The following is a 27,524-nucleotide window of genomic DNA, read 5'->3' as shown; positions in this document are numbered from 1 at the left end:
CATTGAGCATCCTCTGTGTCATCTTTCCCATTACTTGGGGAGCAGGTCGATGTTTTAAGGTAAAAATATATCGGGATCTTATTCAATCAAAACCAAACTATAGGTCACTGGTCTATGGCTCTGCTCGGACTTTGGCCTTAAAGATGCTGGACCCCATTCATTGTCAGGGACTTCAGCTCTGCACCAAGGCTTTCTGCACTTCACCAGTTCAGAGTTTATTTGTAGAATCTCATAAATCTCCCCTATACCTCTGCTGTTTGCAACTTTGAAACTTTGATCCTTACTACAGCATCCCATCTGGGGTTGTGTTTTCCTTCCTCGGAAAACAGACGATCTGCCATTGCTCCTTTTGGCCTTTGTATCCTGGTGCAGTTGGATGAATTGTGTTGGATAACATTGCTGTATCCACTGGTCAGCCCATCCCACCATGGCTTATTACAGTCCCCAAATATGACCTTTCTTTAAGTCATTTGAGAAAAGCAGACACTCCGGATTGGAAATACTGTCTATTATTTGCTGAACATCTTTCAAACCATTCTTCCATTCCTATTTATACAGATGGTTTGAAATCAGGTAACTCTGTGGGGTCTGCCATGATTTGTTGTGGTTCAGTGGTGGTGCAGAGAATCCCCTCTACAGTTTCTGTGTTCAATGCTGAACTGTATGCCATTTCTCTTGCCCTGGATCACACAGAAGCTGAGCAGTACTCAAATTGCACTATTTATACTGACTCGCTTAGTTCACTACTGGCCCTGGAATCGCTTCACGTTAGTTAACAGCATGTTCTCGCCGATATTCAAAACTGACTGGCCCATTTCTCTTTAACATCTTTTTCTATCCAGTTTTTCTATATACCAGGCCATGTTGGTATTCACGGGAACTGGCTCGCCGACATCACAGCTTGATCTGTCTGCTCTGGCACTATCACTACTGTGGCTGTTCCATACATGGATTATGGTATTGTATTCAAGGCTTGGCTCAGTGCCAGTTGGCAGTCGACATGGAGCGAGCAACGCGAAAACAAGCTTTTCCAAATAAAACCCTGTATTGAACTTTGGCCATCTTGCTCCCATAAGGATTGGAAAGAGGAAGTTGTCCTAACTAGACTACGCATTGGTCACAGTTTTCTAACTCATTGTTTTCTTTTATCTGGAACTGATGCACCAGTGTGTAGTTTGTGTAACACTTAAATCACTGTAAGCCACATTTTACTTTTTTGCCATCGTTACGTTTCTCAACGACGGCACTATTTTAAACATGTTTTTTCCCAGGGTTTATCTGTAACATTGGACAGTGTTATTGGTGATGGTGACACTGTCCACCTTGATAAAGTTTTTAGTTTTTTAATGGCCATTAATCTTTTTACTGTCATTTAAGTGTTGGATATTTATTCATTACACCTTTTTAATTGTGGTTCCCTTTTCACAGTTTCATTCTCTATAGTTCAATTTGACATTGAAAAATGTCCAGAACATTAAATAACTCGGCACCAGGACTGGAAAGGCCAACGTCAGGTGACTAACGCTGCTGTTTGAAATACCCGTTAGTCGTCCTGGTGTGTTGTTATTCCCAATTTTGCTGCATGTCTTTTAAACTTTTATTACATTACCCTTTGGTATTGGCCATAATGACACATAACCCGGAACCAGGACTGGAAAGACCAACTTCAGGTGACTGACGGTGGTTCTGGTACTTGCCTGTTAGTCTTCCTGGTGGGTTACGATCATTACCATTCTGCTACAGAAGTTCTTTACAACTTTATAGACTGGATGTCAACATTGGATTTATGCAATTTTCTGTTTTTAATTGCTGTTTTGTTTTTACCTTCGTTTACTTTTACAAATTTTACTACGTTTACTTTACTTTTACCTTTTTACTGGACATTTGGCTACTCATTATTACGATTTTGCTATATGTCTTTTAAACCTTCTATTATTTTACATTTTGATAATGGCTGCTATGACACATAACCTGGAACCAGGACTGGAAAGGCCAACTTTAGGTGACTGACGGTGGTTCTTGAACTTACCTGTTAGTCTTCCTGGCGGGTTATGATCATTACCATTTTGCTAGAGTAAGTACCTTACAACTTCTCTTACTCTGCTTTCTGTCTTCACATTGTAAACTAGGTGTCAACATTGGTTTTCTGCTTTTTTTGCTTTTCAATGATGTTTTGTTTTACCTTCATTTCCTTTTCTGTATTTTACTACATTTAATTTCTTTTTACCTTTTTACCGGACGTTTGGCGCAGATAGCCTAGCTGCTTTGTGCCATAAAACACTAAATCAATCAATCAATTAACCATACATGGATTAAGGTCTTGTATTCAAGGCTTGGCTCCGTGCCAGTTGGCAGTCGACATGGAGTGAGCAACGTGAAAACAAGTTTTTCCAAATAAAACCCTGTATTGGTCTTTGGTCATCTTGCTTCCATAAGAGTTGGAAGGAGGAAGTTGTCCTAACTAGACTACCAATTGGTCACAGTTTTTTAACTCATCGTTTTCTCTTATCTGAGACTGACGCGCCAATGTGTTGTCTGTGTGACACTCAGATCACTATAATCCACATTTTACTGTCTTGCCGTCGTTACGGCACCATTTTAAACATGTTTAGCCCAAGGTATATGCATAATGTTAGACAGTGTTGTTGGCGATGGTAACACTGCCCACCTTAGAAATGTTTTTAGGTTTTTTAAAGGCCATTAATCTTTTTAATGCTATTTAAGTTGTTTTTTTAATTTATAAATTATACCTGTTTTAATGTGATTCCCTTTTAAGAAATAAAGCACATCTAGTTCAATTTGAAATTAGAAAGTGGCCGTAATGTCAAATAATTCGAAACCAAGACAGGAAGGGCCAACTTCAGGTGTTTAATGCTGATGTTTGAAGTACCCGTTAGTCATCCTGGCGAGTTATGATAATTACAGTTATGCTACAGAAAGTCCTTTACAACTTGTATTACTTTAGTTTTTCTCTTCCTGCTGTAGACTAGATGTAAAACCTTTTTGTTTTTACCTTAATTTCTTTTTATTAATTTTAATAATTTTACTTTGGGTTAAGGAGAGAAAATAGAGTAAAGTAACCATAGAATTTACAAGATTGACTGAATTATAAAAGAAGTTCCATTTATTTAAAACAATTAAGAATTTTAATGTGTAAACCTGCTTATACAAATGGTTACTAAAATGAATGGTGTTTGGCTGGTGTTTTAAGACTGGTTCAGTATAGAAGATATACTACATGAAACTTGATAGCAGTGTGGATACAACAGCCAAGACGGAGAATACTTGGATGGAGTTGTTATTAATCTACACCATAGGCTGTTTGTGCTGTACCCACCATTGGTATCAGAACCCAGGTTTTAGCGTTATAAATCCACTGACTTACCAACTTATCTGACGTAAAATGGATTTTCATTGTTAAATCATTCATGCAAAGAAATGTGTATGGTCGTAAGTAAACTTTCTTGATTAAGTAAGATTTACGTAAAAACAAAAGAATATAAACGGAACTACTTGATATACTTGTATAATTTTAATATAAGTGAAAAGAATCAGTATTTACTGTCTGTTTTGATGCATTTGATATCGTGTAATCGTTACTAATGATGTTAAGTAACATCTTCATATTACAATCGAGCGTCCCAACCACCCAGCCATGCCATGTCGGGCTCCTGATTGTTTACGCAGTGTTATATGGTCTGTTACAGCTATAAAACTGATGTACAAAATACACTGTCTTACATCTGAACAGCAGGCTGTCGTTGCTCAAACAGTGATCTGTCTGGGTTTGGGTATCATTGTCAGTATGTAACTACAAATACTCCACAACTCGGTTTTTCGGCTAGAATGGTTATCAGTAAGACAAAAGAGGTAGAATTGATATCAACTATCTGAGTAGCTAGTGTTGAAGCCTCTGTATCTTGCGTAAAAATGAGTACAAAATATTAAAATTGTCTGAATTATCTATCTGAGGATTATGTAACAAATCTAAACTCACAACAGAGGTAAAAGTTAAGTCGTTTTTATCAAAGACTTTGTTGATGTGTTTGTGGAACCAAATAGCTGGTTGATTCAACACATGGATATAGATTACATACATCCAATAAAACAACTTGGAGCACCCAAGAGTTGCCATCATTGAAATTGAGCAGACGTTGAAGGACGGGATTATATAATATTTGGACAGTACATGGTGGTCTCCATTGTTAAGTGGCACAAAGAAGGAATGTATGTCAATATTTTGTGTGTCACTCAGATGGTTAAGTATGATATTGTACATTGATAGATACCCATTGGTTTAACACTAAAATCTGATTTTCCTCACTGGCAAGTAAACGTAGGGGAGGGATATAAGTATATCTAAGACTGAGTTTTAAGCCTCAGAATATACTTTATAAATGTTGCATCATGCCGTCCAGTCAAATAATTAACGTTATTACTTTTCAGGGACTTACCGAACTTAAACTTGGAAACTGTAATGAAACACATGTCACATTTGCGTCAATGAACTACTTCTCTGAGGTCACACTTTCAAGCCATAGTTGAGAAAAGACCAACCACCCTGTTAAAAATAAAACTATCTTAATTCAAAATAACTTCTTCTCTGCTAAAATTCGTATATTTTTGTTCTCTGATCTTACTATTCTCATTACTATTTAAGAAAAAAATGCGATACATCGACACTGTTAATTCTCTTGGTAATTAAGAAATTTTAACCTGTCTTCGTATGACAATCTATCCATTCCAGGTATCACCTAGGTAGTCCTTCTTTGAACCCTTTCAAATACTTCAATGTCTTTTCTAAGATAAGGAGTTCAGTACTGAACGCATTACTCCAAATCCGGTCTAACCAATGACCTATAAATTAACCTTATGCAGTATTTCTGTATATACATCCGAAAATCCTATTTGCCCTGCCATTACCAACAATATATTGCTTGGACTACTTAAGAGAATGATCAACTAGAAGAACAAAATCCTTTTCTTCCATACCACTGTTAGGGTCTTTCCCGCAAAATTATTTTCACAATCCATTCAACATACACTACCGTGATTTTATTATAATTAAAAACCATCTTTTATTTACTTGCGGGCCTAATTTTCAAGTGGCTGCCTTATCATTGAGTGGTTATGTATCTTTCACAGATAAAATGGGCCTGGCATGTTCAGATGGTTAAGGCACTTGACTCGTAATCCGAGGGTTGCAGGTTCGAATCCCCGTCGTACGAAACATGCTTGTCCTTTCAGCCGTGGGGGCGTTATATTGTGACAGTCAATCCCCCTATTCATTGGTGAAAGAGTAGCCCAAGAGTTGATGGTGAGTGGTGATGACTAACTGCCTTCTCTCTAGTCTTACACTGCAAAATTAGGGGCGGCTAACGCAGATAGCCCTCGTGTAGCTTTGCGCGAAATCCAAAACAAACAAACCAGTTGTGTAGCAAAATCATACGTTGTTAATATATTAGTCCCAAAATTAGTTGAATACATGTGCACATTGATGAGCTGGAATAATTCCGATTGTTTATTATTTGTTTGTTTTAAATTTCGAGCAAAGCTACACAAGGGCTATCTACGCTAGCCGTCCCTAATTTAGCAGTGTAAGACTAGAGGAAAGGCAGCTAGTCATCACCACCCACCGCCAACTCTTGGGCTACTCTTTTACCAACGAATAGTAGGATTGACTGTAACATTATAACGCCCCCACGATTGAAAGGACGAGCATGTTTGGTGCGACGGGGTTTCGAACCCGCGACCCTCAGATTATGAGTCGAGTGTCACAACCACCTGGCCATGTCGGGCCCTTATGGTAGTGTCTCATAATATATACATGCCTACAACAATGACTATTCTAACTTGCATATTCAAAGCAGAAAATCTTCAGCTGATACTAGTTTGGAGAGGGTACCATCGAATGAAGGTGACTGAAAACTGATGTTTCTATAACTAAAGGTCAGTTTTGAAAATAAATAGTATAACCAAGTTGAATCAATATGCAATTTTTTACTAGCTTTGGTTTACGTTTGTTTGCTCTGTTGCTACAATATCAGGAGATAGCAAATAATTGGCCTGTTCTACTTTCATTACTATTAGAAAATAACCTGAACACTTTGAGAAAGTGGACTTTCCTTTAGGGTTAAATGACAAGGTTAACTAAAAAAAATACGTTAAATAGTATATTAGTATTTGTATTCGTTAACCGCTACTGGACAAAAGGCTGAATGGAATAACATGGTTAATAGACCAACTTACTGATTTATTATTTTAATAATTATACTTTAAAGGGTAAGAAGCATTTGGCTTACTTAGATAAACCTTTGTACAATAGTATTTATTCTTAATGACGTAGCTGAAAATGTTGATATTCTTTGCGATTTCCCTTAAATAGTCTTATTAAGTCAAATGTTGAGCTATTTAAAGTTCTTAGATATTAATCTGCTTACGGATCTACAACTCTAAAATCCTGGGTTCAATTCCCGCGGCGAACACAGCAAATAGCCCAATATGGTTTTGCTCTAAAGCAAACAAGAACACTTGCTTCTTTGTATTAAAGCGCAATACATTTTTATTTACGTGGGAACTTTGTGTAAGAAAGACACGTAATAATGACGAATGTAGGTGTCCCCGAAAGTTTCTGTTTTCTGGGAAGTTTGATAACCAGCGAATATTTCTTCTTCGTAGTTCCGTGTGTACATCCGGATACTTAGACCTGAGTGCTAAATTGTTGCGAAAGCCTCACCAAGATCGAGCAGGCAAAAGACCGTGGAGTCTCTTTTATTAAAACTGCCTCTGGCGGTTTCAGTTAATCTAACAAAATGGTCTGTTGTTTGTCGAAATTTTCTGAAGCTGGTAATTTGGAGTTGCTTTCTATACAATTATTTAATATCTTGCTTACTAGTATTTCTAAAATTTTGCCTACGCTTTTGGTTGTTTATTTGTTTGGAATTAAGCATAAAGCTACACATGGGGCTATCTGTGCTTTGTCTACTACGGGTATCGAAAACCGGTTTCTAGTGGTGTGAGTCCGCAGACCTACCGCTATGTCACTGGGGAGCACTGCCAGCGCAGCTGGTCAGACTGATTGTTCTGTATCTTTGTGGTTTAGTTGCTGGTTTCCTCTCCTTCAAAAACATGAGAATATTCGCTTCCTTCCAAGATGTTTCTCGATGTCAGGGAGAGGTTGAAGAGTGAGTGCCATTAGATATTCAAGTAATAACTAAGTTTCGTTTTTGAGTTGAATTTAGGTGTTTCCACGACAGTTGTGGGTTGTCGTCTTGGTTTAATTTGTTGCAGTAGGAGTCCCAGTTTTCGTGTTGTAATAGTTTAGCTTCACGTCTAATTTTGTTGCGAAATACATTAATTTGTGGTGTTAATGTTGTATCTCTTGTATTTATATATATGGTCTGCGCAGCTTGCGTCTTTCATTTATCATGTCTATTATATTCTTGTGTATATATATGTTTTTTATGTATACTTTTTATTAAAGTTTTGGTTCTTTGGAACCAGTAGCGCAGCGGTATGTCTGGAGACTTCCAACGCTAAAACCCGGTTTCGATACCTGTGGTGGGCAGAGCACAGATAGCCCATTGTGTAGATTTATGCTTGAACTACAAATAAACTGATGTACACGAGGGATTTGTTTCAGTCGAATTTGGGAGTAGTTTGTTCAGTTATATTTTATATTTTTGCAAACTTGATTTATTGTAGTTACATTTTTGGTAGAATATTGATTTATTTTTATGGGAGTGAGGTCATCACTATCGATATCTTGACACAACATGAAATTCTAAACATTATAGATTTAGATCTTTAGAGGTTACACATAAATGAATTATTTCACCTGTTTTAGTAGCTGTACACCAATGTATTGGTATTTGATCATTAATAAGTACTGAGTTCGAACTATTAAGAAAGTTTTAACGATTTACAGCCATTGTTTGCTGTTTTTCCACATTCCAAATTATTTTTGCTTAGAGTTGAGATCCCCTATCACAATGTATATTATATTTAGCAATAATTACAAGAATAAGTGTATCCAATGTTCTGGGAGGGTGGGGGCAGTAGATTCCTGCCACTGTAATTATTAAATTACTTGTTATGGTGACATCTACAGGTAGCGTGCGTGGACTAGGAATATGAAATTCCTTGTTTCACGGTCACTGCCGCAGAAAATCACTGGGTGCGTTATAAGATTAACAAATATATACCAGGAAATGGCATTAGTTAATGTTGACAAGCTGCATTCCTTTTATTATTACAGTTCAAAAATAAGAACAGCTGTTCGTAGATAACCATTTGTGTAGCTTTGCACGAATTTTCTTTTTGTTTTCAATTTTGCGGAAAGGTACACGAGAGCTATGTATGCTACCTGTAACTAATTTAGCAGTGTAAGACTAGAGGAAGGCATCACCACCCATCACCAACTCTTGAGCTACTTTTTTTACCACCGAATAGTGGGATTGACCATCACATTATAACGCCACCACGGCTGAAAGGGCAAGTATGTTTGGTATGACAGGGATTCGAACCCGCGAACCTCAGATTATGAGTCGAGTGCCTTATCCACCTAGCCATGCCGGACTTTCTTTCTATGGAAAACGCTTCAGAATTTTCAAATTGAGAGTCTTGTAATTGGTCAATCACTACGAGCAAATTCAAACTCTTAATTGAAAGGAACACATTACGAAACGTTAATAATTAACGTATTTATATATTAGCAGTGGTTTCTTTTAGCTTATACGTCACGAACTGACGAAATGTTCTTCGTAAAATAAATATGATTATCGCATTTTGATGATCTTAAATGTTTCACCTATTAGCTATCGGACGCGATTCTTAGATTTAAAAGTGCGTTAAATTTTATATATTTAATGTAAGCAAAAACGTAAGACGTTTGGATTCTTATTAAAACGAAATATTTTATTGATTACCACAGGAAAACAGTTCACGTGTAAATAAGTTAAGAAAATGAATAATCCTCCATTTTGATCAAACTTTCAATTGTTGATCAAATATTTTGTAAACCTTCTATGTCATACGAACTATTGGCATTCATAACAAAATTTTAAAAAGTATCACAGAGGAATACTACTGAAGTCACAAACACACCAGAAATCTTAACACATTCAAAACTGGAACTCTACTGAGAAAAAAAAGGTCTTCAAGCGATGACGAAGTTCGTCAATACGATGCCGACTCCTTGAAAAGAGAAAGATATATTTAATAAATAAACATGTTCTATGTAGTTATGCATAATATATAAGCAAACAAATAAATAATGTAAATGACTATAGAAATTTTTGTTTTAAAAAGTATATTTATGTCTGCTAAAATTCGAGCATCATTGAGTCACTGGTATACAAAGTTTTATCTATATTTTTTGAGCAGTATTTACCATTTAAGTATTGTTACTTTAAATTATTTCATAAATAAGCAACATTTTGACGCATTTTATTGCATCGTTGGACTCTTTTATTTATCATAAGGTGGAAAGATGTTGAATACTCACTTCCACGTTCTTTTGTCTCAAGCTGTCTAGTTTAAAATCACTTAAATACTTCATAATCGAACGCAAATCAATAGCTTTCTTTCGAATTGAACATGAGACAGTGTTAAAAGGTATTTCGTATCAATGACGTGGGTTGTCGTACTCATTAAAAATTACAGTACATTTGTTTGTTTGTAATTAAGCACAAAGCTCCACATTGGACTATCTATGCTCTGCCCACCACAGATATAGAAACTCGGTTTCTAGTGGGTTAATCTGAGGGTCGCGAGCTCGAATCCCCGTCGCACCAAACGCACTTGCCCTTTCAGCCGTGGGGGCGTTATAATATGATGGCCAATCACACTATTAGTTGGTAAAAGAGTAGTCCAAGAGTCGGCGGTGATGACTAGCTGCCTTTCCTCTAGTCATATACTGCTAAATTAGGGACGGCAAGCGCAGATAGCTCTCGAGTAGCTTTGTGCGAAGTTGAAAAACAAACAAATTCTAGCCACATTGGACTATCTGTTGTGTCCACTGCGATTAATCGAACCTCGGATTTTAGCATTGCAACTTTGTACACTTACCACTATCTCACCGAGGGACTGATACATTTTCTAGACGGGTATCACAACGCCTTCTATGTAGTAGGTTCATAAGAAGGCTTGCAAAATCCAAGCACTTTTTTTGGAAATCTTTTACTTTACTTAGAGCAACTAGTTACTTTGTTTATACGATTGGGATCGTTGTTTTTGTGGTAGGTTGATCCTAGTCTAACAGGTCTCATTCTTTAGAATTTCTTCGTACCTTTCACCAGTCAGGGTGCCATAACTTTTGTGTAAATTGATTTCCAGTAGATAGCCCACACCTGTATTAGTCCCCCAACATGCTGCACTACAGATATTTTACATTTAATGTTGCCAAACAGCATCATCCGCCATCTTTGCTCATCCCACCGTTCGAAGCTTTATGCCAGTTGCAGCCTCTTAATTTGGTTATCTTTTGTAAGAAGTTATTTTGAACATTTATTTACACAATCAAGTGCCAACGTGTATCTTGCTGTTCTGGATATATATTTCACACCTGTACATACAGCAGAGCCATTGGAAAGATCTTTGAAATATTATTAGGTGTCATGTAGAGTTAGTTACATAACAATGCTTTTAAATAGTTACAGCAAGAGTAGTCATTATCACCCACTGCCAACTCTTGAGGTACTCTTTTTGCCAACAACAGTGGGATTGACTGTTTCATAATAACACCCCAATGGTTGAAAGAATGAGCATGTTTAGGGACGGGGATTCGAACCCGTGACCTTCATATTGTGAGTTAAGTGCCCTATGCACGTGGCTATGCCAGGCTTACAACAGAGCTATACCTGCATCAGAAAACCAGTTTACCTTTTAAGTTTTTTTTTGATAACATTATGGTAGAGAGGTACTTAGGACTAGATCCATCATGTATTATGTAGCACTCTGTGTTCCCTAAATTAGTAAAGCGAGTTATTTAGGAAACTGTCAGATAGTAACGCCATGTTCGAATAGTCGTGCTGAAATGTCACATTTGTAGATCAGAAACTCTGTAAGTTTTAGTTTGTACCTAATTTGATTATGTGTGTTTCTAATATATTTAGTCAAGCTGTACACGAGTGTTCTACAATCGGTCATATGTACGTTTTATATATCTTTAGTATGTTTGCGGGTAAGATTCTTTGGTCATTGTTCATCAGGTTCCTGAAACAACATGCTTTTTGTCACATTCTGGTTTTAACGCTCTTTACGTGCTGTTACCGCGTTCATTTGGAATCGAAGATTATTCCTAAGAATTTTGCTAATGTTGCTACTTAGAGGAAAGTCTACATTTAGATAATGTTGTGGTTTTGTTCTGGTTGATTTGGTGAACAGGATTATTCGTTGTGTGTGTTTATTTCAGTCCTCCATTTACAATAGAATTGTTCTATTTCATTTAGTACTGGTTGTATATGTTGCTATTGTTGGGTTTGGAGCACTCCTCCAGATGGCAATATCATTTGCGAATTGTGTCTTTTAGAAACGAAGTGCTTGGAAACGTGATACAATATCGGGCTAACTACCCCACTTGACACTTGCCTCGGGAGTGAAGTTCTCCAAGTAAGTATCTTTAACATTGACTTTCGTGCTCTTATCCCCCACGAAGTTAGAAAATTAGTGAAGTATTTTTCTTGGAAGTCCCATTTTGGACGTTTGGAATCTGAGGCTGCCAGGCCATATCCTACTGAATGCTTTTTTAATATCGAAAAAAACATGCGACAGTGCCAGAGATGCCAATCATTACGCTTTTGGTGTATACATTACAGACAAATATTACTTGTTGCAACTACCAAATTATTATATGTAATATAGGCCTATACAATAAAGTGATAAATTGTTCCCCCAGGGCTTGAAAGGGGTGAAAAGAAAATTTCTAGTGAGATACAAATAAATTTTAATAATAAATAAAAGGCATAGTCCAAATGGCTATTTGCGATAATCATGTTTGTACTTTAAATAATAAAAAAAATATTTGTATCTCCGACGTCTACCAATAGTTTGAGTGCAGTGCTTCTCCATACTGGGTACGTGGGGGGAATCCATAGTTACGCCATCAGTGCTTGTCAGCCAATCAGCGCTCGCGTAGATGGGTATTTCTCGTTTTCTAAGCGGCATAGAAACACCAATGCGATCGTTCACAAGATGGAAAAAAGAGGCCTCGTTCACCAGATTGTCTTGTTCCTGTCAAATCTAAAAGGACTAAAACTGTGAATCAAAAATTTAGGAAAGAGTAAAGTGCAAAATATCCAGACATTGCATCAAAAGTCAGTGACAGTCTTGCGTTTTGTACAGTTTGTCACATTGATTTTTCTGTGGCGCATGGTCGGATAAATGATTGTTCCAGACATACAAAATCAGCATTTCACCAACAAAAGACTGAGGCGAAGACAAAAACGATGCAGATAACGACATTTATGAGTTAGAATTCAGAATATGAAAAAGAATTTCAAAATAAGTTTTTTGATTTATTTATTAAATAGACAAAACACAGTCATAAATGAGCAATCTAAAGCAGTAATAAATAATAATAGTTATAATAATAAACAACTTAGAGACATTGGTCAGGCCTAGTAAAAACCGCAAATGATAAAGGGCTCTGTATACAATAATTACGCTCAGTCATTTGAAATAGTTGGCATCTCTGCAGTGCAGTGTTTCTCATTTAAGCTACTGATTATTTCTCCTGTAAGCCTAATTAGATTATGTGTTGTTTATCTGGATTTACGAAATACGTTCTGATGTTAGAGTAATTTTGAGGTAGTTTAAAGGAATGATGGTAGCCTGTTATATATAACTGTTTCTAACAGTTGGTAAAGCTGATGAGTTTGTAGTTTTCAGAGTTATTTGCTGGGTCACTCTTCTTCTGGGACATAAGAACATCAAACTGTTTCCAAGCAAAATGTAGTCTGATTTCAGAGCAAGATTGAAGAGTGTTTTCAGTTGGTCATAATAGCTCCGAGGCCATTGTACAATTTGGATTCAGTCCTGTCTTGGTGCTTTATTTTTCATTAGTTTCATGTTGATTTGCACTTTTGCAGTTGTGATGGGTTTAAATAATAGTTGTCTTATATTTTCACTCGTCTTGCTTACTTGTTTTATGTGAGATGTTTTTCATGAAGTTAAGTGTGTATCAGCGATGCTGTGACTACCAGAGATACTTCATATTTTTATTAAAATGAATACGAAAAGGAATACAGTAAACTTGTTAAACATTCGAATACGGATACATAGTGTGTTAAAGAGTACATTCATGAATACTTTATTAGTTAATATGCAATGATAATAAAACAGCAGACGATAAAATTTCAATACTTTTATTTTACGAAACAAACTTTTTAGAAACAGAAACAAACGAAACTTGAACAAATAGTAACAGTTCAATACTTTTATTTTTCGAAATGCAATTACAAAGTTTTAAAACAAAAAGAAAATTAAATGAGACTTATCATAATTATTCTTAATGAACATCAGTCTCTCAAATGTCTTGTTAGTGAAGCGGCAATTATGAGATCTGAAACTTTTGCCTCCAATGCTAAACAAATACTCTACTAGAACAGGTAAAATGGGACTTTTTTTTTCCCTGGATCTTTCAATAATATAGAAGGTTATTTTCTCAGGAATGCAAGGACCATCGAGGTAGGTGTTGATCTCTGTATCTTCTGATGATGATGCTTTATCGAGGTAGATGTTGATCTCTGTATCTTCTGATGATGATGCTTTATCGAGGTAGATGTTGATCTTTGTATCTTCTGATGATGATGCCTTATCGAGATAGGTGTTGATCTCTGTATCTTCTGATGATGATGATTTAGAAAATATTTTCAACATAGTCTGCCCTCTTTTCTGCCATTCCTCACCACAAGCCGTAGCTTGTTGGAAAACAGGGACAATGCTGAGGATGAAGTTCGGATAAATTGCTGATTTAGATACATCCAAAAGCTCAATTTTCTGAGTCACTACTATCAACATCTCTCACACCAGGTAGTGTTTCAGGTTCAAACCCAAACAAGCAGAATGCCATGGTCCTGTTTGATGTGTTAATCACATGTCATACATGGCACCTTATTTTTGATATTAAAGAGGTTTAATATTTTATCATATTGTTTTGCAAAGTTATCAGATGAAACACTGAAAAGCCAGTATGAGTGTTTGCATTTTCTAGTCAAGAATAAAATGACCAGTTACTTCAGGAAAGCTGCGCATTTGTCTGCTAATCTAGTTATTCAATGTGACATTCACCCTCTCACTACGGATATCCTTTACTGAGCATGTCACGATAATTTTAGTTAGTTACATTAAAAATTTAATTAAACCACTTTTTGTTCAGATGAAACGAATTACGATAGCATGAAATCGTAGCCAATAATCCATATTTTAATTGTATATAAGTTTTAAGTTCTTAACTCTATGAGGAAATATTTAAACAAAATCCTGAATATCCTTCAATGTGAGAAATGTGACTTTTTCTCTCTAGGTATCCCTTCTTTGCTAATTTATTTATCATTTCTCCAGTAAGTACGAAATTTAATGTAAACAACTTATATAATATTATCATCTTTCATGCAAAGCATACTTTTCACAGCCTTCAAATTTTTTGGTTACATAGTCATAAAATAGAAAATCAGACCCCTCTTGTCACACCCACCTGCCAAATCGTCTCTTTCAGGATCTATCAGTTATTATCCCTAACATTCAGTACTATAGCATTTATAACCAATAGAAATCTAAGGCTTTCATCTATCAAATGATGTATTACTTTAGTTGTTTTCTGACCAGAAAAAGGTTAATTTCTCTTTCGGTACAAACTTCGTTCCCACTTGTATTGAATGAGAAATTAACACGCTTGGATATAATAATTAAAATCTGGAAATCTGATCATTATATTTAATTTTACAATATTAAGTATTCACAAAGTTAATCGGCGAATACTATGCTATTCAATTCAATACAAATATTTTAATTTTCCTACCAACGTATTCGAACAAAAGCATGGATATCGAATACCTTTGTCTAGTGTGTGAATAAGTATTCAGTTGTTCTTACGTAGTTGTTTACTATATTCAATAAATGGTTATTCTGATTATGTTTATTAAGCGTTTTCAATATTTCTTGTAGTTTTCTGAAAGCGTGTTCTTTCTGTTTATTGGTGCATGCCAGTTTGCTGTTGCATTTCAATGTTGGATTGGTGTAAGTATTTGATATATTTCTTTTGGTGAGCCTTTTAAAACGTGTCCAGAAATATTTAGGATACATTTTTGTGTTTAGCTGTTCAGAGAAACTGTCTCAGTTTTGTTATTTTAATATTTTTATTTCATTTCTTTTGTTACTTCTGAATGTATTCACAATCAATCAGAATGAAAGCTATCAGCACGTGACTGTACTCTGTTGCACTGTATTTCCATACAACAGAAGGAGAGGAATCACATATGGATTAGATAACCATATTCAGCGTTTTCATAATGATTTGCAATAGTATATATCACGTATCTTGCAAAACTATAAATAAAATATAAGCAGGTCTGTCCAATTACTCATATTGTGTACCAAGTAATATAATGTTCTTTTTTGTCTTCGTGAGCGTATTTATAATTATTATTAATATTGTACTTTTCTTGGAGAATTTAACTCATAGATACTGACTATGATCACGTATTGGATTAAAGAAAATCTCTGTAACGTTGACATGGGTTTGGTTGACTGTTTGTTTGTGATTAAGCACAAAGCTATACAATGGGCTGTATGTGCTCTGCCCACCAGGGGTATCGAAACTCGATTTCTAACGTTGCAAGTCCACATACATACCACTATGCTACTGGTGGTCAACAATGAGTATAAACATAAACGTTGTAGTTTTAAGTAGATTAAAATTAAATGTTTTTATTTCAACCAGTACAAATGTTGTAAAAAATTATTTGGACATCATCCAAAAATGACCAAGAAATACAAATGTTGTGAAGACATTATTTAGACGTTATTATCCAAAAGTGGTCAACAAATATAATTTTTGTAAAAACAATATTTAGACGTTATTATCCAAAAGTGACCAAAATCACAATCCCCAAAAAGGTTTTTCTTCTTTTCTAGAGCAAAAAACTATCTAAACCCAATTCCTTTAGATTGCTGCTAAAGATATGAAACTCCCAACCCGTACTTGTGCTATCAAGGGTTTCAGCTACATTGTTTGCAGAGAAAAATTTTGAAATCACAGAATTGTTAAATATTCCATGTGTACGTAAATATACACTTCACATCTCATTCAGGTGCTGAAGGATACTTTGTGTCACCACAGTACGCATAACACCTTTATACGCTCGATACGAAGTCATGAAAATCCCATAACCTGAACGCTTTCGAAAGGTGGACCTTTCATCTTCATCTTTGTATGATGACTTCTTGAACTTACGGTTTTTTTCTAAAATCATATTTATGCACTCAATGTTACATGTATCATTTGTTATTTTCGTTAAAAATATTATTACACAACCAACAGCTAGTGTATATATTACAATAATTTTTATAAATATGAATCTTCAAGATGAGAACAGCATTGATGACGTGAGCAGCTTTGATGGAAAGCTGGGTTTCTGTAAGTAGGACTAACATCGAGTGCTACAACATTAAGGATTAAAGATTAGAGTGAAAATACTTGTTTCAGCAGTTATTGTTTTTGAATAAATCTAAAAGAACGCAATGAGATTTTGATTTATTTGTCATCATGTTTCTTGACGTCTTTTACAAAATAGCAGTAATAGGAAATATGCGTTAAGTCTGTTTGTTTTTTGAATTTCGCGAAAAGCTACACGAGGGCTATTTGCGCTGGCCGTATCTAATTTAGCAGTGTAAAATTAGAGGGCGGCTAATTATAATTAATTATAAAACTAATTATAATTAGTACATTATAAGGCTTCATGGTTGGATACGTGTAAACAACAACCACAAATAAACACTGAAATATTATAATTTGATAAGCTTTCATTCTTATTTTTGTTCCTTTGTCGATACAATTGAGAACTTTCACTATTAGATAATTGACCTTCAAGAAATTAGAGTTACATTGTCTATTGCCATTTACAGCATCAGTGAGGTTCACGTTATTTAAAATACAGTTCACAGTAATTTATACAATCAACATGGGCCCGACATGGCCAGGAGGTTAAGGCACTCGACTCCTAATCCGAGGGTCGCGGGTTCGAATCCCCCGTCACACCAAACATACTCGCCCTTTTAGCCGTGGGGGCGTTATTATGTTTCGGTCAATCCCACTATTCGTTAGTAAAAAAAGTAGCCCAAGAGTTGGCGGTAGGTAGTGATGACTATCTTCCTTTCCCCTAGTCTTACACTGTTAAATTAAGGGCGGCTAGTATAGATAGCCCTCGTGTATCTTTGCGCGAAATTAAAAAACAAATAACATTGTAACGTTATTCACAAGGTTTTAGCCAAACGTAAACAGATACCAATTTATACAAAGAAAGACTAATACGCATAATATTGGATTATACTTATTAGCTTTCGCTTCTTTGAGTTGTTTTTTTAATATGTAAATGGCAATCATTTCTTGAGTACTTGTCAGTTATACCTAGCATAGTTTTGTTTTTATTCACAGTTTCAAGCGTTAGCGATAAGTTGTGTATCTTCTGAGGTAAAATGTTAACAGATCAATAACTGATGTAGTCGAAGTCTTAAGTATCATTCCCAACATGCTTCCACGTAGGTGCTGTGGTTGATTCGTTCGCCCTTCATGAGTGAATATGGCCATCTTCATCATCATCATCCACTGAATTTATGTGTTCGGAGGTGACTGATTAGCAGGACAACAAGGGGGCTGGTGGGTTTTAGTGGTTGTTTCCTATTGCTGAACGTGCTTTATGCTTGTTCTGGTCTGTCAGGATGCGGTGTGTTGATGTTGTTCATGTGTGGCTGCTCCCTTTGTGACAGCACTTCTCTAGGCTGGGCGACTTCGAGCAAGAGTTTACTAGGTGTTAATATCGTGTTTCAACCAAAGAAGAAGAGTTTAGGAAGGCAATTGTCTTGCAATCTGACAAAACAGCCACCCCCAGTGGAGTTGTGTCTTCCTCAGCAGGGTGTTGAATGTCAGACACGATTGGGATCTTGGTATCAGGGACCTTGTCTTGCCATTTGATGTTGATAAGTTTCCTTAGGCAGCATAGATAGAAGCGATTGAGTTTTGGGCACGCGTTGGAAGACATTTCATGTTTCAGACGCTTATTACAACTGCCCTGTAGATTTTCAGTGGTAAAACCCTTTGCGATCCCAAACTTAAGAACGTAGCACACCAATATCCTTGGCTATTCTAGAGACGCTTTCATCGTCAATATGAACACAGCGAGAAAAGTTGCTACCTAGGTAGGTGAATTTGTTCACGATTGTTGGTTTTTGGTTGTTTACTCTGATTTTAGGATTTTGGTATAGTTTTGTTGGAGCAGGCTGATACATCATTTAAGTTCTCTTCGTGCTGCTAGTAAAGCTGAAGTTGTCATAGGAGGTGTCAAATAGGTACATATTTTGCTACATGTCTGCTTCACTTCTGGTGTTCAGGGCACACTCACCAGCGAACAAGAAATTACGCAGTTTATCAGTATTGATATTAGACTTAGCCTCAAGGAGATGATGATTGATGGTGATGACTTGCGCGTGAGTTGGATTAAAATGAAGAACGGTTGCGCAGTATCAGCCTCACTCTCTCATCTGGATACATCAGGTACCAGACGACTGGAAGATTTATTCTAATCATGGTAATGTTTATTATTGCCAAACAATTTTAATATTGTTCACTGTTCTAACAGCCTAAAACGTTAACGATAAATTCCAAGGTAAATGTTAATAGGATCTTTGTTTTTAGTTCATTGACGCTGGCTGAAGTACCCAGCATGGGTCAATTTTAGATCTAAAAAAAACAACAACAAACAAACTTAACTAATCCCTAATAGTAATCTGTACCAATTACTTTTGCCAAGTCCTAACATTCTAAAGTCAAAATTTGAACACTGTGTAAAAGATAAACTAACGAAGTGTCCTGAGAACCGAAACTATGTTCATTTTAAATGGAAAATGAAGAATTGCAGTAGACGCACGTATCCGGGGGTCGATAAACCCTCTATTTTTGTGATGTGATATTAATCTAATATTAATTTTAACGTACCATGAGTAAGCCAACGACATGTCCAATGTGTAAATGCAGAGTACAGTTCAGTTGAGGGATGCATTAAGAAAACAGTAAACATTCTTTTTGTTGATCACATTATTAGTAATCTTTCTACCAGATATGATGCACATGTAAAGCATGCAGCTTCAATTTAGAAATCTACACCAACAAAACTCTGATATCAGACAAGCTATAGATTTTTCACAGGGAAGATTTGTCAACTCCTGGTATTTTTTATACCAGGAAATTGAGGAAGGAAATATGGCCCCAAGTTAGATAATGTCAGTTTACTGGACATTGCAGGGTACTCCCCAACCCCTTTTGAAATAGCTCAACATGGTCAGGTGAATAGGGCACTCTGACTCGTAATCTGAGAGTCGCAGGATCGAATCCCCATCACACCAAACATGTTCGCCCTTGCAGCTGTGGTGGCGTTATAATGGCGTTGAGTCCCATTATTCGTTGGTAATAGTTAGCCGTGGATGGTGATGACTAGTTGCCTTCCTTCTAGTCTTACACTACTAAATTTGGGGTGGTTTTGCGCAAAATTCAAAACAAACAAACCTTTTGAAATAAGAAACATTCATGCGTTTGGCATACTAACTTAATAACAACTTTTCACATCAAGTTACGACAATTAAGTGATTATTTTCGCATTTTTTTCTAAAATAATAAAACCCTTACCTGGTTAGTAAAGTTCGTCTTTTCATTGGAGTTTATGACTGACGTAGATGTCAAGAAGTTGTTTATACTTTGCAAAGGAAGTAAAGGAGGTAATTTACCAGCGTCTTTCGCATCCTGTATTAGCCCTTTTCTCTGAAGGGCTTTCTGGCGTTTTACCTGTTTCTTGTAAAAGTCTGCAAAGTTGTTGACAATAATAGGAACAGGAAGTCCAATGATCAGTACACCACAGATACAGCAAACACTTCCCACAGCTTTACCTAAGGGAGTTTCTGGATACATGTCCCCATAGCCAACAGTTGTCATAGTAATGCATGCCCACCAAAACGTGTTGGGAATACTGGTATACAGTGTTTTCGGTACATCTTTCTCTGCGAAGTACACTAGACTAGAGAATATCATGATTGCAATCGCAAGGAACAAAATCAAGAGTCCAAGTTCCTTGTAACTGTTCTGCATTGTATACCCAAAACTTTGTAATCCAGTGGAATGACGGGCGAGCTTTAAGATTCTAAGGATCCTCATCAAACGAAAGAGTTGGATGATTCGCCGAACATCTTCAAACTGTTCCGAGTCATTGTCCAATTTAATCAGCATTAAGGAGACGTAGTATGGCAAAATGGCCAGTAAGTCGATGATATTCAACGGGCTTTTAAAGAACTTCCACTTCTGGGGTGATGATATAAACCTGAGAACGTACTCAAGGGTAAACCAAGAAATACATATAACTTCCACCGTAGCTAAGTGAGGATTTTCTTCATATTGACCATTAGCAAGCTGAGTTTGAAGACTGGGGAGGGTGTTCAGCGTCTGTGCAATGGTTGCTAAAATTATGAAGAGGATTGACAGTGTAGCGACGATCTGAAACATAGATGAAGCATAATGTTTGTAGGAAATGACGTTTTATTTCTTTCCTTTAAAAGATGGGACATTGGTAAGTTGTTAAATTTTACGTTATTTATAAATACTATTAAATAACTTGCAAATTAACAGCTGGTACTGCAATATTACAATAAATACTGAGAAACTGTTTTATGTTACAATGTATTCACCAGAAAAAACAAAACAAAACAAATAGATGCATTTTTAAGTCTATCATCATTCTAGTTTTCAAGTATTGGATCGGACATATCGCTTGGACCACAGTTTATTGTCATTAACATGTTTCTTTGCAGGTGCGTAACTTTGATGGCTTACATCGTCGAAGCAGAAGATTAAACTGTTAATTTACTTGTTTCGTTTGTACCAGCGAACCCTCAGTTTTAATTTCTCCAAAATATGTCATTCAAAGAATTTGGCGTGATTTCACTTGTCTGTTGTTAAAATCTCCAATAACGAAAAAGGACAATAACAAACAAATACATAAGCTTTTACCCACAATTAATCTTTATAATTTATGGAACACATTCAATTTATAACCATATTGATAACTTAAAGGTTACATAAGTCATTCCTTAAAATGATAGAAACTTTTATTAATAATCTAAACAAAAACTCCTACAAGAATTGGTTCATATTAAACCCTGATAATGAGGACCCTACTTTTTAGAAAATAAAACTTCTGAGACTACTTGACTGGTAATGGAAATACTATTACAAATATACGACGTTATCACATTTTAACTCATTACGGCAAACACTCAAGGTTTTGTATGTCTAAACGTTTGTTATGTTGTTCTATGTGTGTCTTTCCAGTCTGTTCCCTCACTTGTACACCATCGTAAGTGTGTCGTAAATGTGGTACCTGGTTATGACAAAATATTATTGAAACATTGTACAATTATAGTACAGTTTTTTCATTACACAGTCAAGTCGTCTCAAAACTTTAATTAATATACATATCTTACAAGTAGCTTACGAAACCGAAACTGGAAGTTTTCAAAGCATACACTATGTTGCAAATTGACTTTCAATGAGTTCATGTATTACATCTTTACGTCATGTTACCCACTTCAAAAGAATAACTTAGATATGAAAAATGGCACATATTTTTTAACAATTCTCGTATTCTTTAGTTAGAACTTGCAGAAAAGTCATTTACGTGTAGGTGAACATTACATTTATAACGTTGGTAAAGTATTTAATGTATGTAGTTTATCTTATAAGCAAAATAAGTCAATATGTGTACACAAAGGTGTATATGGGGACTACTATGCGGCTTTACAATACGTTAGTCTCTTGGTTATTTTTAGATTGTTTTCGAAGGTTCTGTAATCTATTTTAATTCAATTTAGACACAGAGTGTTAGTAAACAGCTTAGCTTGCTTTTCTCTGATGCACGCGAGACTGGGATCCGATAATTGGTCGCATTATCTTACAGAGAAGACAGAAGGTACTTCATCCGTGAGTTTTATGACAACTGAGTAACTATTATCCTGTATCAAACATGCTATTTTTGCACCAGTGCATCTTTGAATATAAAACTAGTTTTTCGTTTGTTTAGTATATTTTCCAGATTATTGGAATTAGAATTTCAGAAAGTTTAACCTTAGCATCCTTATGTAATTCCTTTTTTATTTTATTTTATCATTACATGAATGTTTTGATTTTAATACTATAGTTTTCTGTCAGCTAATAATTTAAATAATAAGTGAGATGTATTAAGGTTCTTTTTTTTAGTTCAACGCACTTATTGCAAACATTTGGCCTTCTTTATCTTGTGGTTTTGTCGTTATTTTTATTTTTGCCAATAAAAAAATTCATTTTAAATTTTTATAACTTCTTTCCTTCTCCACGAATTCAGAGAGAGACCTGATATTCTTTGAACCTCTAGTAACACATCGTTCTTACCTGCTGTGAATATATTTTGTCAGTACTTTGTTACTAATCTCTCTTTATAGCAAGGGCCAGAACAAATGCTTTAATGCAATGGTAATAGCTTAAACCTGGTTAAATTAATATATATATCATTTTGGTGACAGGAATTTCTTCGCAATATAAAATTATATATTCTTTAATAGGCACAGAGCACCAAAAAGAGAAGTAGTTATATAAAATTGAGTTACAGCCTGTTAACGTTGAGGATATGAAAGCTTCCAGCAGTGAGGTTAAATCTCTATTGGTTTCTGTTAGTGGCTATAAGGGGGGAGAGAGGGCTTTTGTTAGAAACTACCACATGAAGCAGATAAAATTAATACAAAATTATATATTAAGGTAAAGAATTCAGTTTTAATTGTGGGAGATTTTAATTTTAGGTATATAAACTGGAAAGTATAAGAGTCAAATCATGAGGAAAGCAGGTTTTAAGAAACTTTACAAGATGATTCTCTTCACCAGTTGGTTATGGAACCTAATGGGATTTGTTTATTTGTTTTTGAATTTCGCGAAAAGCTACACGAGAGCTATCTGCGCTAGCCGTCCCTAATATAGTAGTGTAAGACAGGAGGGAAGGCAGCTAGTAATCACCATCCACCGCCAACTCTTGAGCTACTCTTTTACCAACGAATAGTGGGATTGACCGGAACATTATAACGCCCCCACGGCTGAAAGGGCGAGCATGTTTGGTACGACGGGGATTCGAACCCGCGACCCTCAGGGTACGAGTCGAACGCTTTAACCAACTAGCCATGTCAGGCCACCTAACAGGCACACTGCTATTTTAGAGTTACTGTTAATTTCTAATAGGCCCGGCATGGGCAAGCGTGTTAAGGCGTACGACTCGTAATCTGAGGATCGCGGGTTCACATCCCCGTCGCGCCAAACATGCTCGCCCTTTCAGCCGTGGGGGCGTTATAATGTGACGGTCAATCCCACTATTTGTTGGTAAAAGACTAGCCCAAAAGTAGGCGGTGTGTGAGGATGACTAGCTGCCTTCCCTTTAGTTTTATACTGCTAAATTAGGGACGGCTAGCACAGATAGCCTTCGGGTAGCTTTGTGCGAAATTCAAAAAACAAACAAAAAACAAACTTCTAATACATAATTTCTTAGTTGGGCAGAAACTGGACAACGTAGGTGTAAGTGATCATTGCTTAATAGAATGTGATATTTTGCTGCAAATGAAGATAAGGAATAATATATTTTTTTAATTTCAAAAATACAAATTTTGAAAGGATGAAACAAGAATTGACTTGTTGTGAATTGGGCAGCTGAGTTAACGGCAGACACTAATCAAATGTGGATAAATTTTAGATATAAATTTCTAAATATTCAACATAGGCATGTTCCTTGAAGAAAAAACGGTGAAAATAAAAAGAAACAGATTGTTTCACAAAGTATGAATAATAAAATCAAAGAAAAACGTTAAAAATTTAAGAAGTTTTAATTGACTGTAATGATAGGAGATTCAGAAATGAATTATAGGAAATAAAGTTGGTCGAACGGAAAATTAGGAAAAAAAAAAGGGTTGGTTGAAAATGTAACAAATAATAATATATGGACTCCTTTAAATACATTAAGGGTAACAAAAATGTTAGGATGAGAAAACAGTATTTGAGGAATGATATATGGTTATTGTGGGATGGCTGGGTTATTAAATTCTACTTTTTACTTCAGTTTTCGCTAATACAAAGTTGGACAATGTTCTTCATCCTAAACAGTTAATAGATGGAAACAAGATCGAACGAGATAATCACATTAATTCTGAGTTTGTTAAGAAAAATAGGGAAGTTTAAAGAGTGATAAATGTTAAGCCAGATAATATTTACCCGACGATTTTATACGAAGTTAAGAATTAAAATTCTATGAAAAGATTACTGCTTATGCAGATGCAGATTTGGTGTATATGGATTTTCATTTCACAAAGTACCACATAAAATTCCTGTTAAAAGTTGTCATTGTTCGCATGGAAGATACATTTTCTCACTGGATAGAAAACTGGCTGGATGAAAGAAAGAAAGGGTTGTTATAAATTGAGTTCAGTTAAACTGAATTAATGTCACAAGTGTATTACCTCACTCATTTGATTTACATTAAAAACATAGATGAACAATTATCAACAAGTTACTTAAATTTACTGGTGATGTTAAAATTTCGGGTATTGCTGACTGTGAAAATACTACTGCTGCTTAACAAAAGGATTTGGAGTATTTTGGTGAGTTGGGCAAATATATGACAGATGGCTTTTAATAATAATGAATGCAAAGCAATGCATGTGGGATACTACCATTTGAATTGTGAGTATAATTTTGAGAGGAATAAACTTAACAATGGAAGAAAAATATCTTGGTGTTATGGTTGATTAGTCTCTTAAGCCATTAAAACAATGTGCTGTTAGTAGTGGCAAGGCAAACATGATGTTTGATTGTATCTACAGAAATACCGAATACAGGTTTAAAGGCATTATAATTTCATTGCATAGGTCATGAGTTTGGCCACGTTTGTTCATCTTGAACTCCGTGCCTTAGAAGGGGCATTGAAGTGTTGGAAATGGTTTAGAGGAGAGCTACTAAGATAATACATTGGATGGAATGGTTGCTATATGAGGATATATTAAGATTTCCGAAAAATATTTCTCTTGAACTAAAATTAAACTATTTCCTGCACTGAGGAAATACAAGTCATAAAGTTATGCGTTCATCACATGATGTGAAAAACTTACTCTAGCCAAAAACAGTAAAAACATTTAAATTAAAGAAAGATAACATAGTCTACAGTAATATCACTAATATATTCGATTTTGATTGTTAAATCATGAGTTTATTACATTTCATTCTCTTATTAACATTTGATAAACGAGCATTAAATGCAGAGGAACTACAAGCTGATTCGTTAGATTTTAAAACCTTCTTAGTCGGACATTTACAAAATATAATTAACTAAAGCTACTGATCCCAGAAAAACCAAAGGTAAAATTATGCTTGTTAAAGATACTCTCGAGGATTGATGTTTTACAATAAAACAGTGTTCTAATTTACAGTTTTCGTTATTTCATGTAAAAACATGAAATAATATATTTTCCTTTTCTGTAATTAATCCCAGTATAGATTTGCAACCTGGTTTTGATACCCGTGGTGGGCAGAGCACAGACAGCCCATTGTGTTGTTTCGTGCTTAACTTCAAGCAAATATTTTCTAGAACGGAAATTATTTTCATGAAATGCTATTTTACAGTGTTCTGGAAGGTTTGTTGAATTTCGTACGTAGTTGTTTAAAAGCTATCGGAATGAAATATCCCTACTTTTGGAGTGACAGACTAGAAATAAGGCAACTAGTCAAGCACTACCAACTCTTGAGCTACTCTTTACCAACTAATAGTATGATTGACCGTTACATTATATTACATTATAATGTCCTCATGGTTAAAGAAAAAAAAAGATTATGTTCAGCGAAGAGATTCGAACCAGTGACAAACAGGTTATGTATCATTCACCGTAATCACCAGACCAAGTCAAGCTCTTTTAGAAAATCACTAATTATTAAATTAACTATTATAAAAATGAAATGTTCATATAACTGATAAATGTAATAACAATCCTGCTTACCCTGGCAATGTTCATATAACTGATAAATATAATAACAATCTTGTTTACCCTGGCAATGTTCATATAACTGATAAATATAATAACAATCCTGCTTACCCTGGCAATGTTCATATAACTGATAAAATTCATAACAATCCTGCTTACCCTGGCAATGTTCAAATAACTGATAAATTTCATAACAATCCTGCTTACCCTGGCAATGTTCAAATAACTGATAAATATAATAACAATCCTGCTTACCCTGGCAATGTTCATATAACTGATAAATACAATAACAATCCTGCTTACCCTGGCAATGTTCATATAACTGATAAATACAATAACAATCCTGCTTACCCTGGCAATGTTCATATAACTGATAAATATAATAACAATCCTGCTTACCCTGGCAGAAATAGAAGACGTTGGTTTCTCCATTAAGTTCCACAGAAATTTCCTATGTCTGGTACACCTTCCTTCTTCAAATATTTCCTCTTCTTCTTGGTCATCCATAAGTTCCTCTTCTAGTTCCGCTTGTATGTATTCTTTTTTCTGGTTATATTTATGCAAACAGCAAGGTTCCAGATAGTTTATATCTATTTCCCAGTAATTAAGATCATCACTGAATGACTCTACACATATTTCATCCACCAAGTGAAGACTACCTGTGCGATAAAAGTTTAGAATTGAGCTGAAAGTACCAGGATGACGATCAAAGAAAAACTCCATTTCTTCTGAATCGTAATCATCACAGAGCTTCATAACTTCTATAATGTTTTTAGACTGTCTTAGACGACCTAACCGACTATGTGGTAATCTGTCCAATGTACGACCCATAATTTGATGTTTAACTCCACCTACATTCAATTTGATACGTCGGCCCCAGTTATCTTTTATAATGGGAAACGTTTCGTAGTTTGGAGGTAATGATGACCAAGAATGTAAAGGTACATTGCCATTTTGAAGTTTATATTCGGTATGTAGAGATTCACCAAGAGATTGTGATTGAAGCTGGGTATTCATTGGTGCTGTAGCCTGAAGATGTTTTGATTCATCGCGAACACCTATATTTATCTGATGAGGCGTCATTTCGGTTTGGTATATCATCAAACCTGTAACAAACGCAAAAACATAAGAACACGAATCATATTCGAAAAAATATTCAGTTGATTTTGTTAAACACATGCAAACATTTTTACTAGTTTATGTCAGAATTTCGCGCAAAGCTATAC

The 27,524-nt window shown here is 35.5% G+C and overlaps 1 protein-coding gene across 28 annotated transcripts in view; it reads right to left on the bottom strand.

The window, feature by feature from the left end:
- Positions 1 to 27,524, bottom strand: part of LOC143236765 (potassium voltage-gated channel protein Shab-like) — a 50,958-nt gene that overhangs the window by 4,599 nt on the left and 18,835 nt on the right. For 10 of the 28 annotated variants that reach the window (XM_076475281.1, XM_076475297.1, XM_076475302.1 and 7 more), the window contains 3 exons: positions 26,698 to 27,404; positions 19,898 to 20,755; positions 8,896 to 9,195 (listed from right to left, as the gene is read on the bottom strand). In XM_076475281.1, coding sequence (XP_076331396.1) covers positions 9,178 to 9,195; positions 19,898 to 20,755; positions 26,698 to 27,404 — 1,583 coding nt within the window. In that variant the 3' untranslated portion in view covers positions 8,896 to 9,177. Of the gene's footprint in view, positions 1 to 8,895; positions 9,196 to 13,549; positions 13,943 to 15,573; positions 16,463 to 19,897; positions 20,756 to 26,697; positions 27,405 to 27,524 lie in introns of those variants that run through there. The other 18 variants (XM_076475282.1, XM_076475294.1, XM_076475293.1 and 15 more) reach the window with 6 other exon arrangements.

This window comes from Tachypleus tridentatus, chromosome 13 (genome assembly GCF_004210375.1).
Source record: "Tachypleus tridentatus isolate NWPU-2018 chromosome 13, ASM421037v1, whole genome shotgun sequence".
NCBI classification, from domain to species: Eukaryota; Metazoa; Arthropoda; class Merostomata; order Xiphosura; family Limulidae; genus Tachypleus; species Tachypleus tridentatus.
This window is presented reverse-complemented; position numbering and strand designations above follow the sequence as displayed.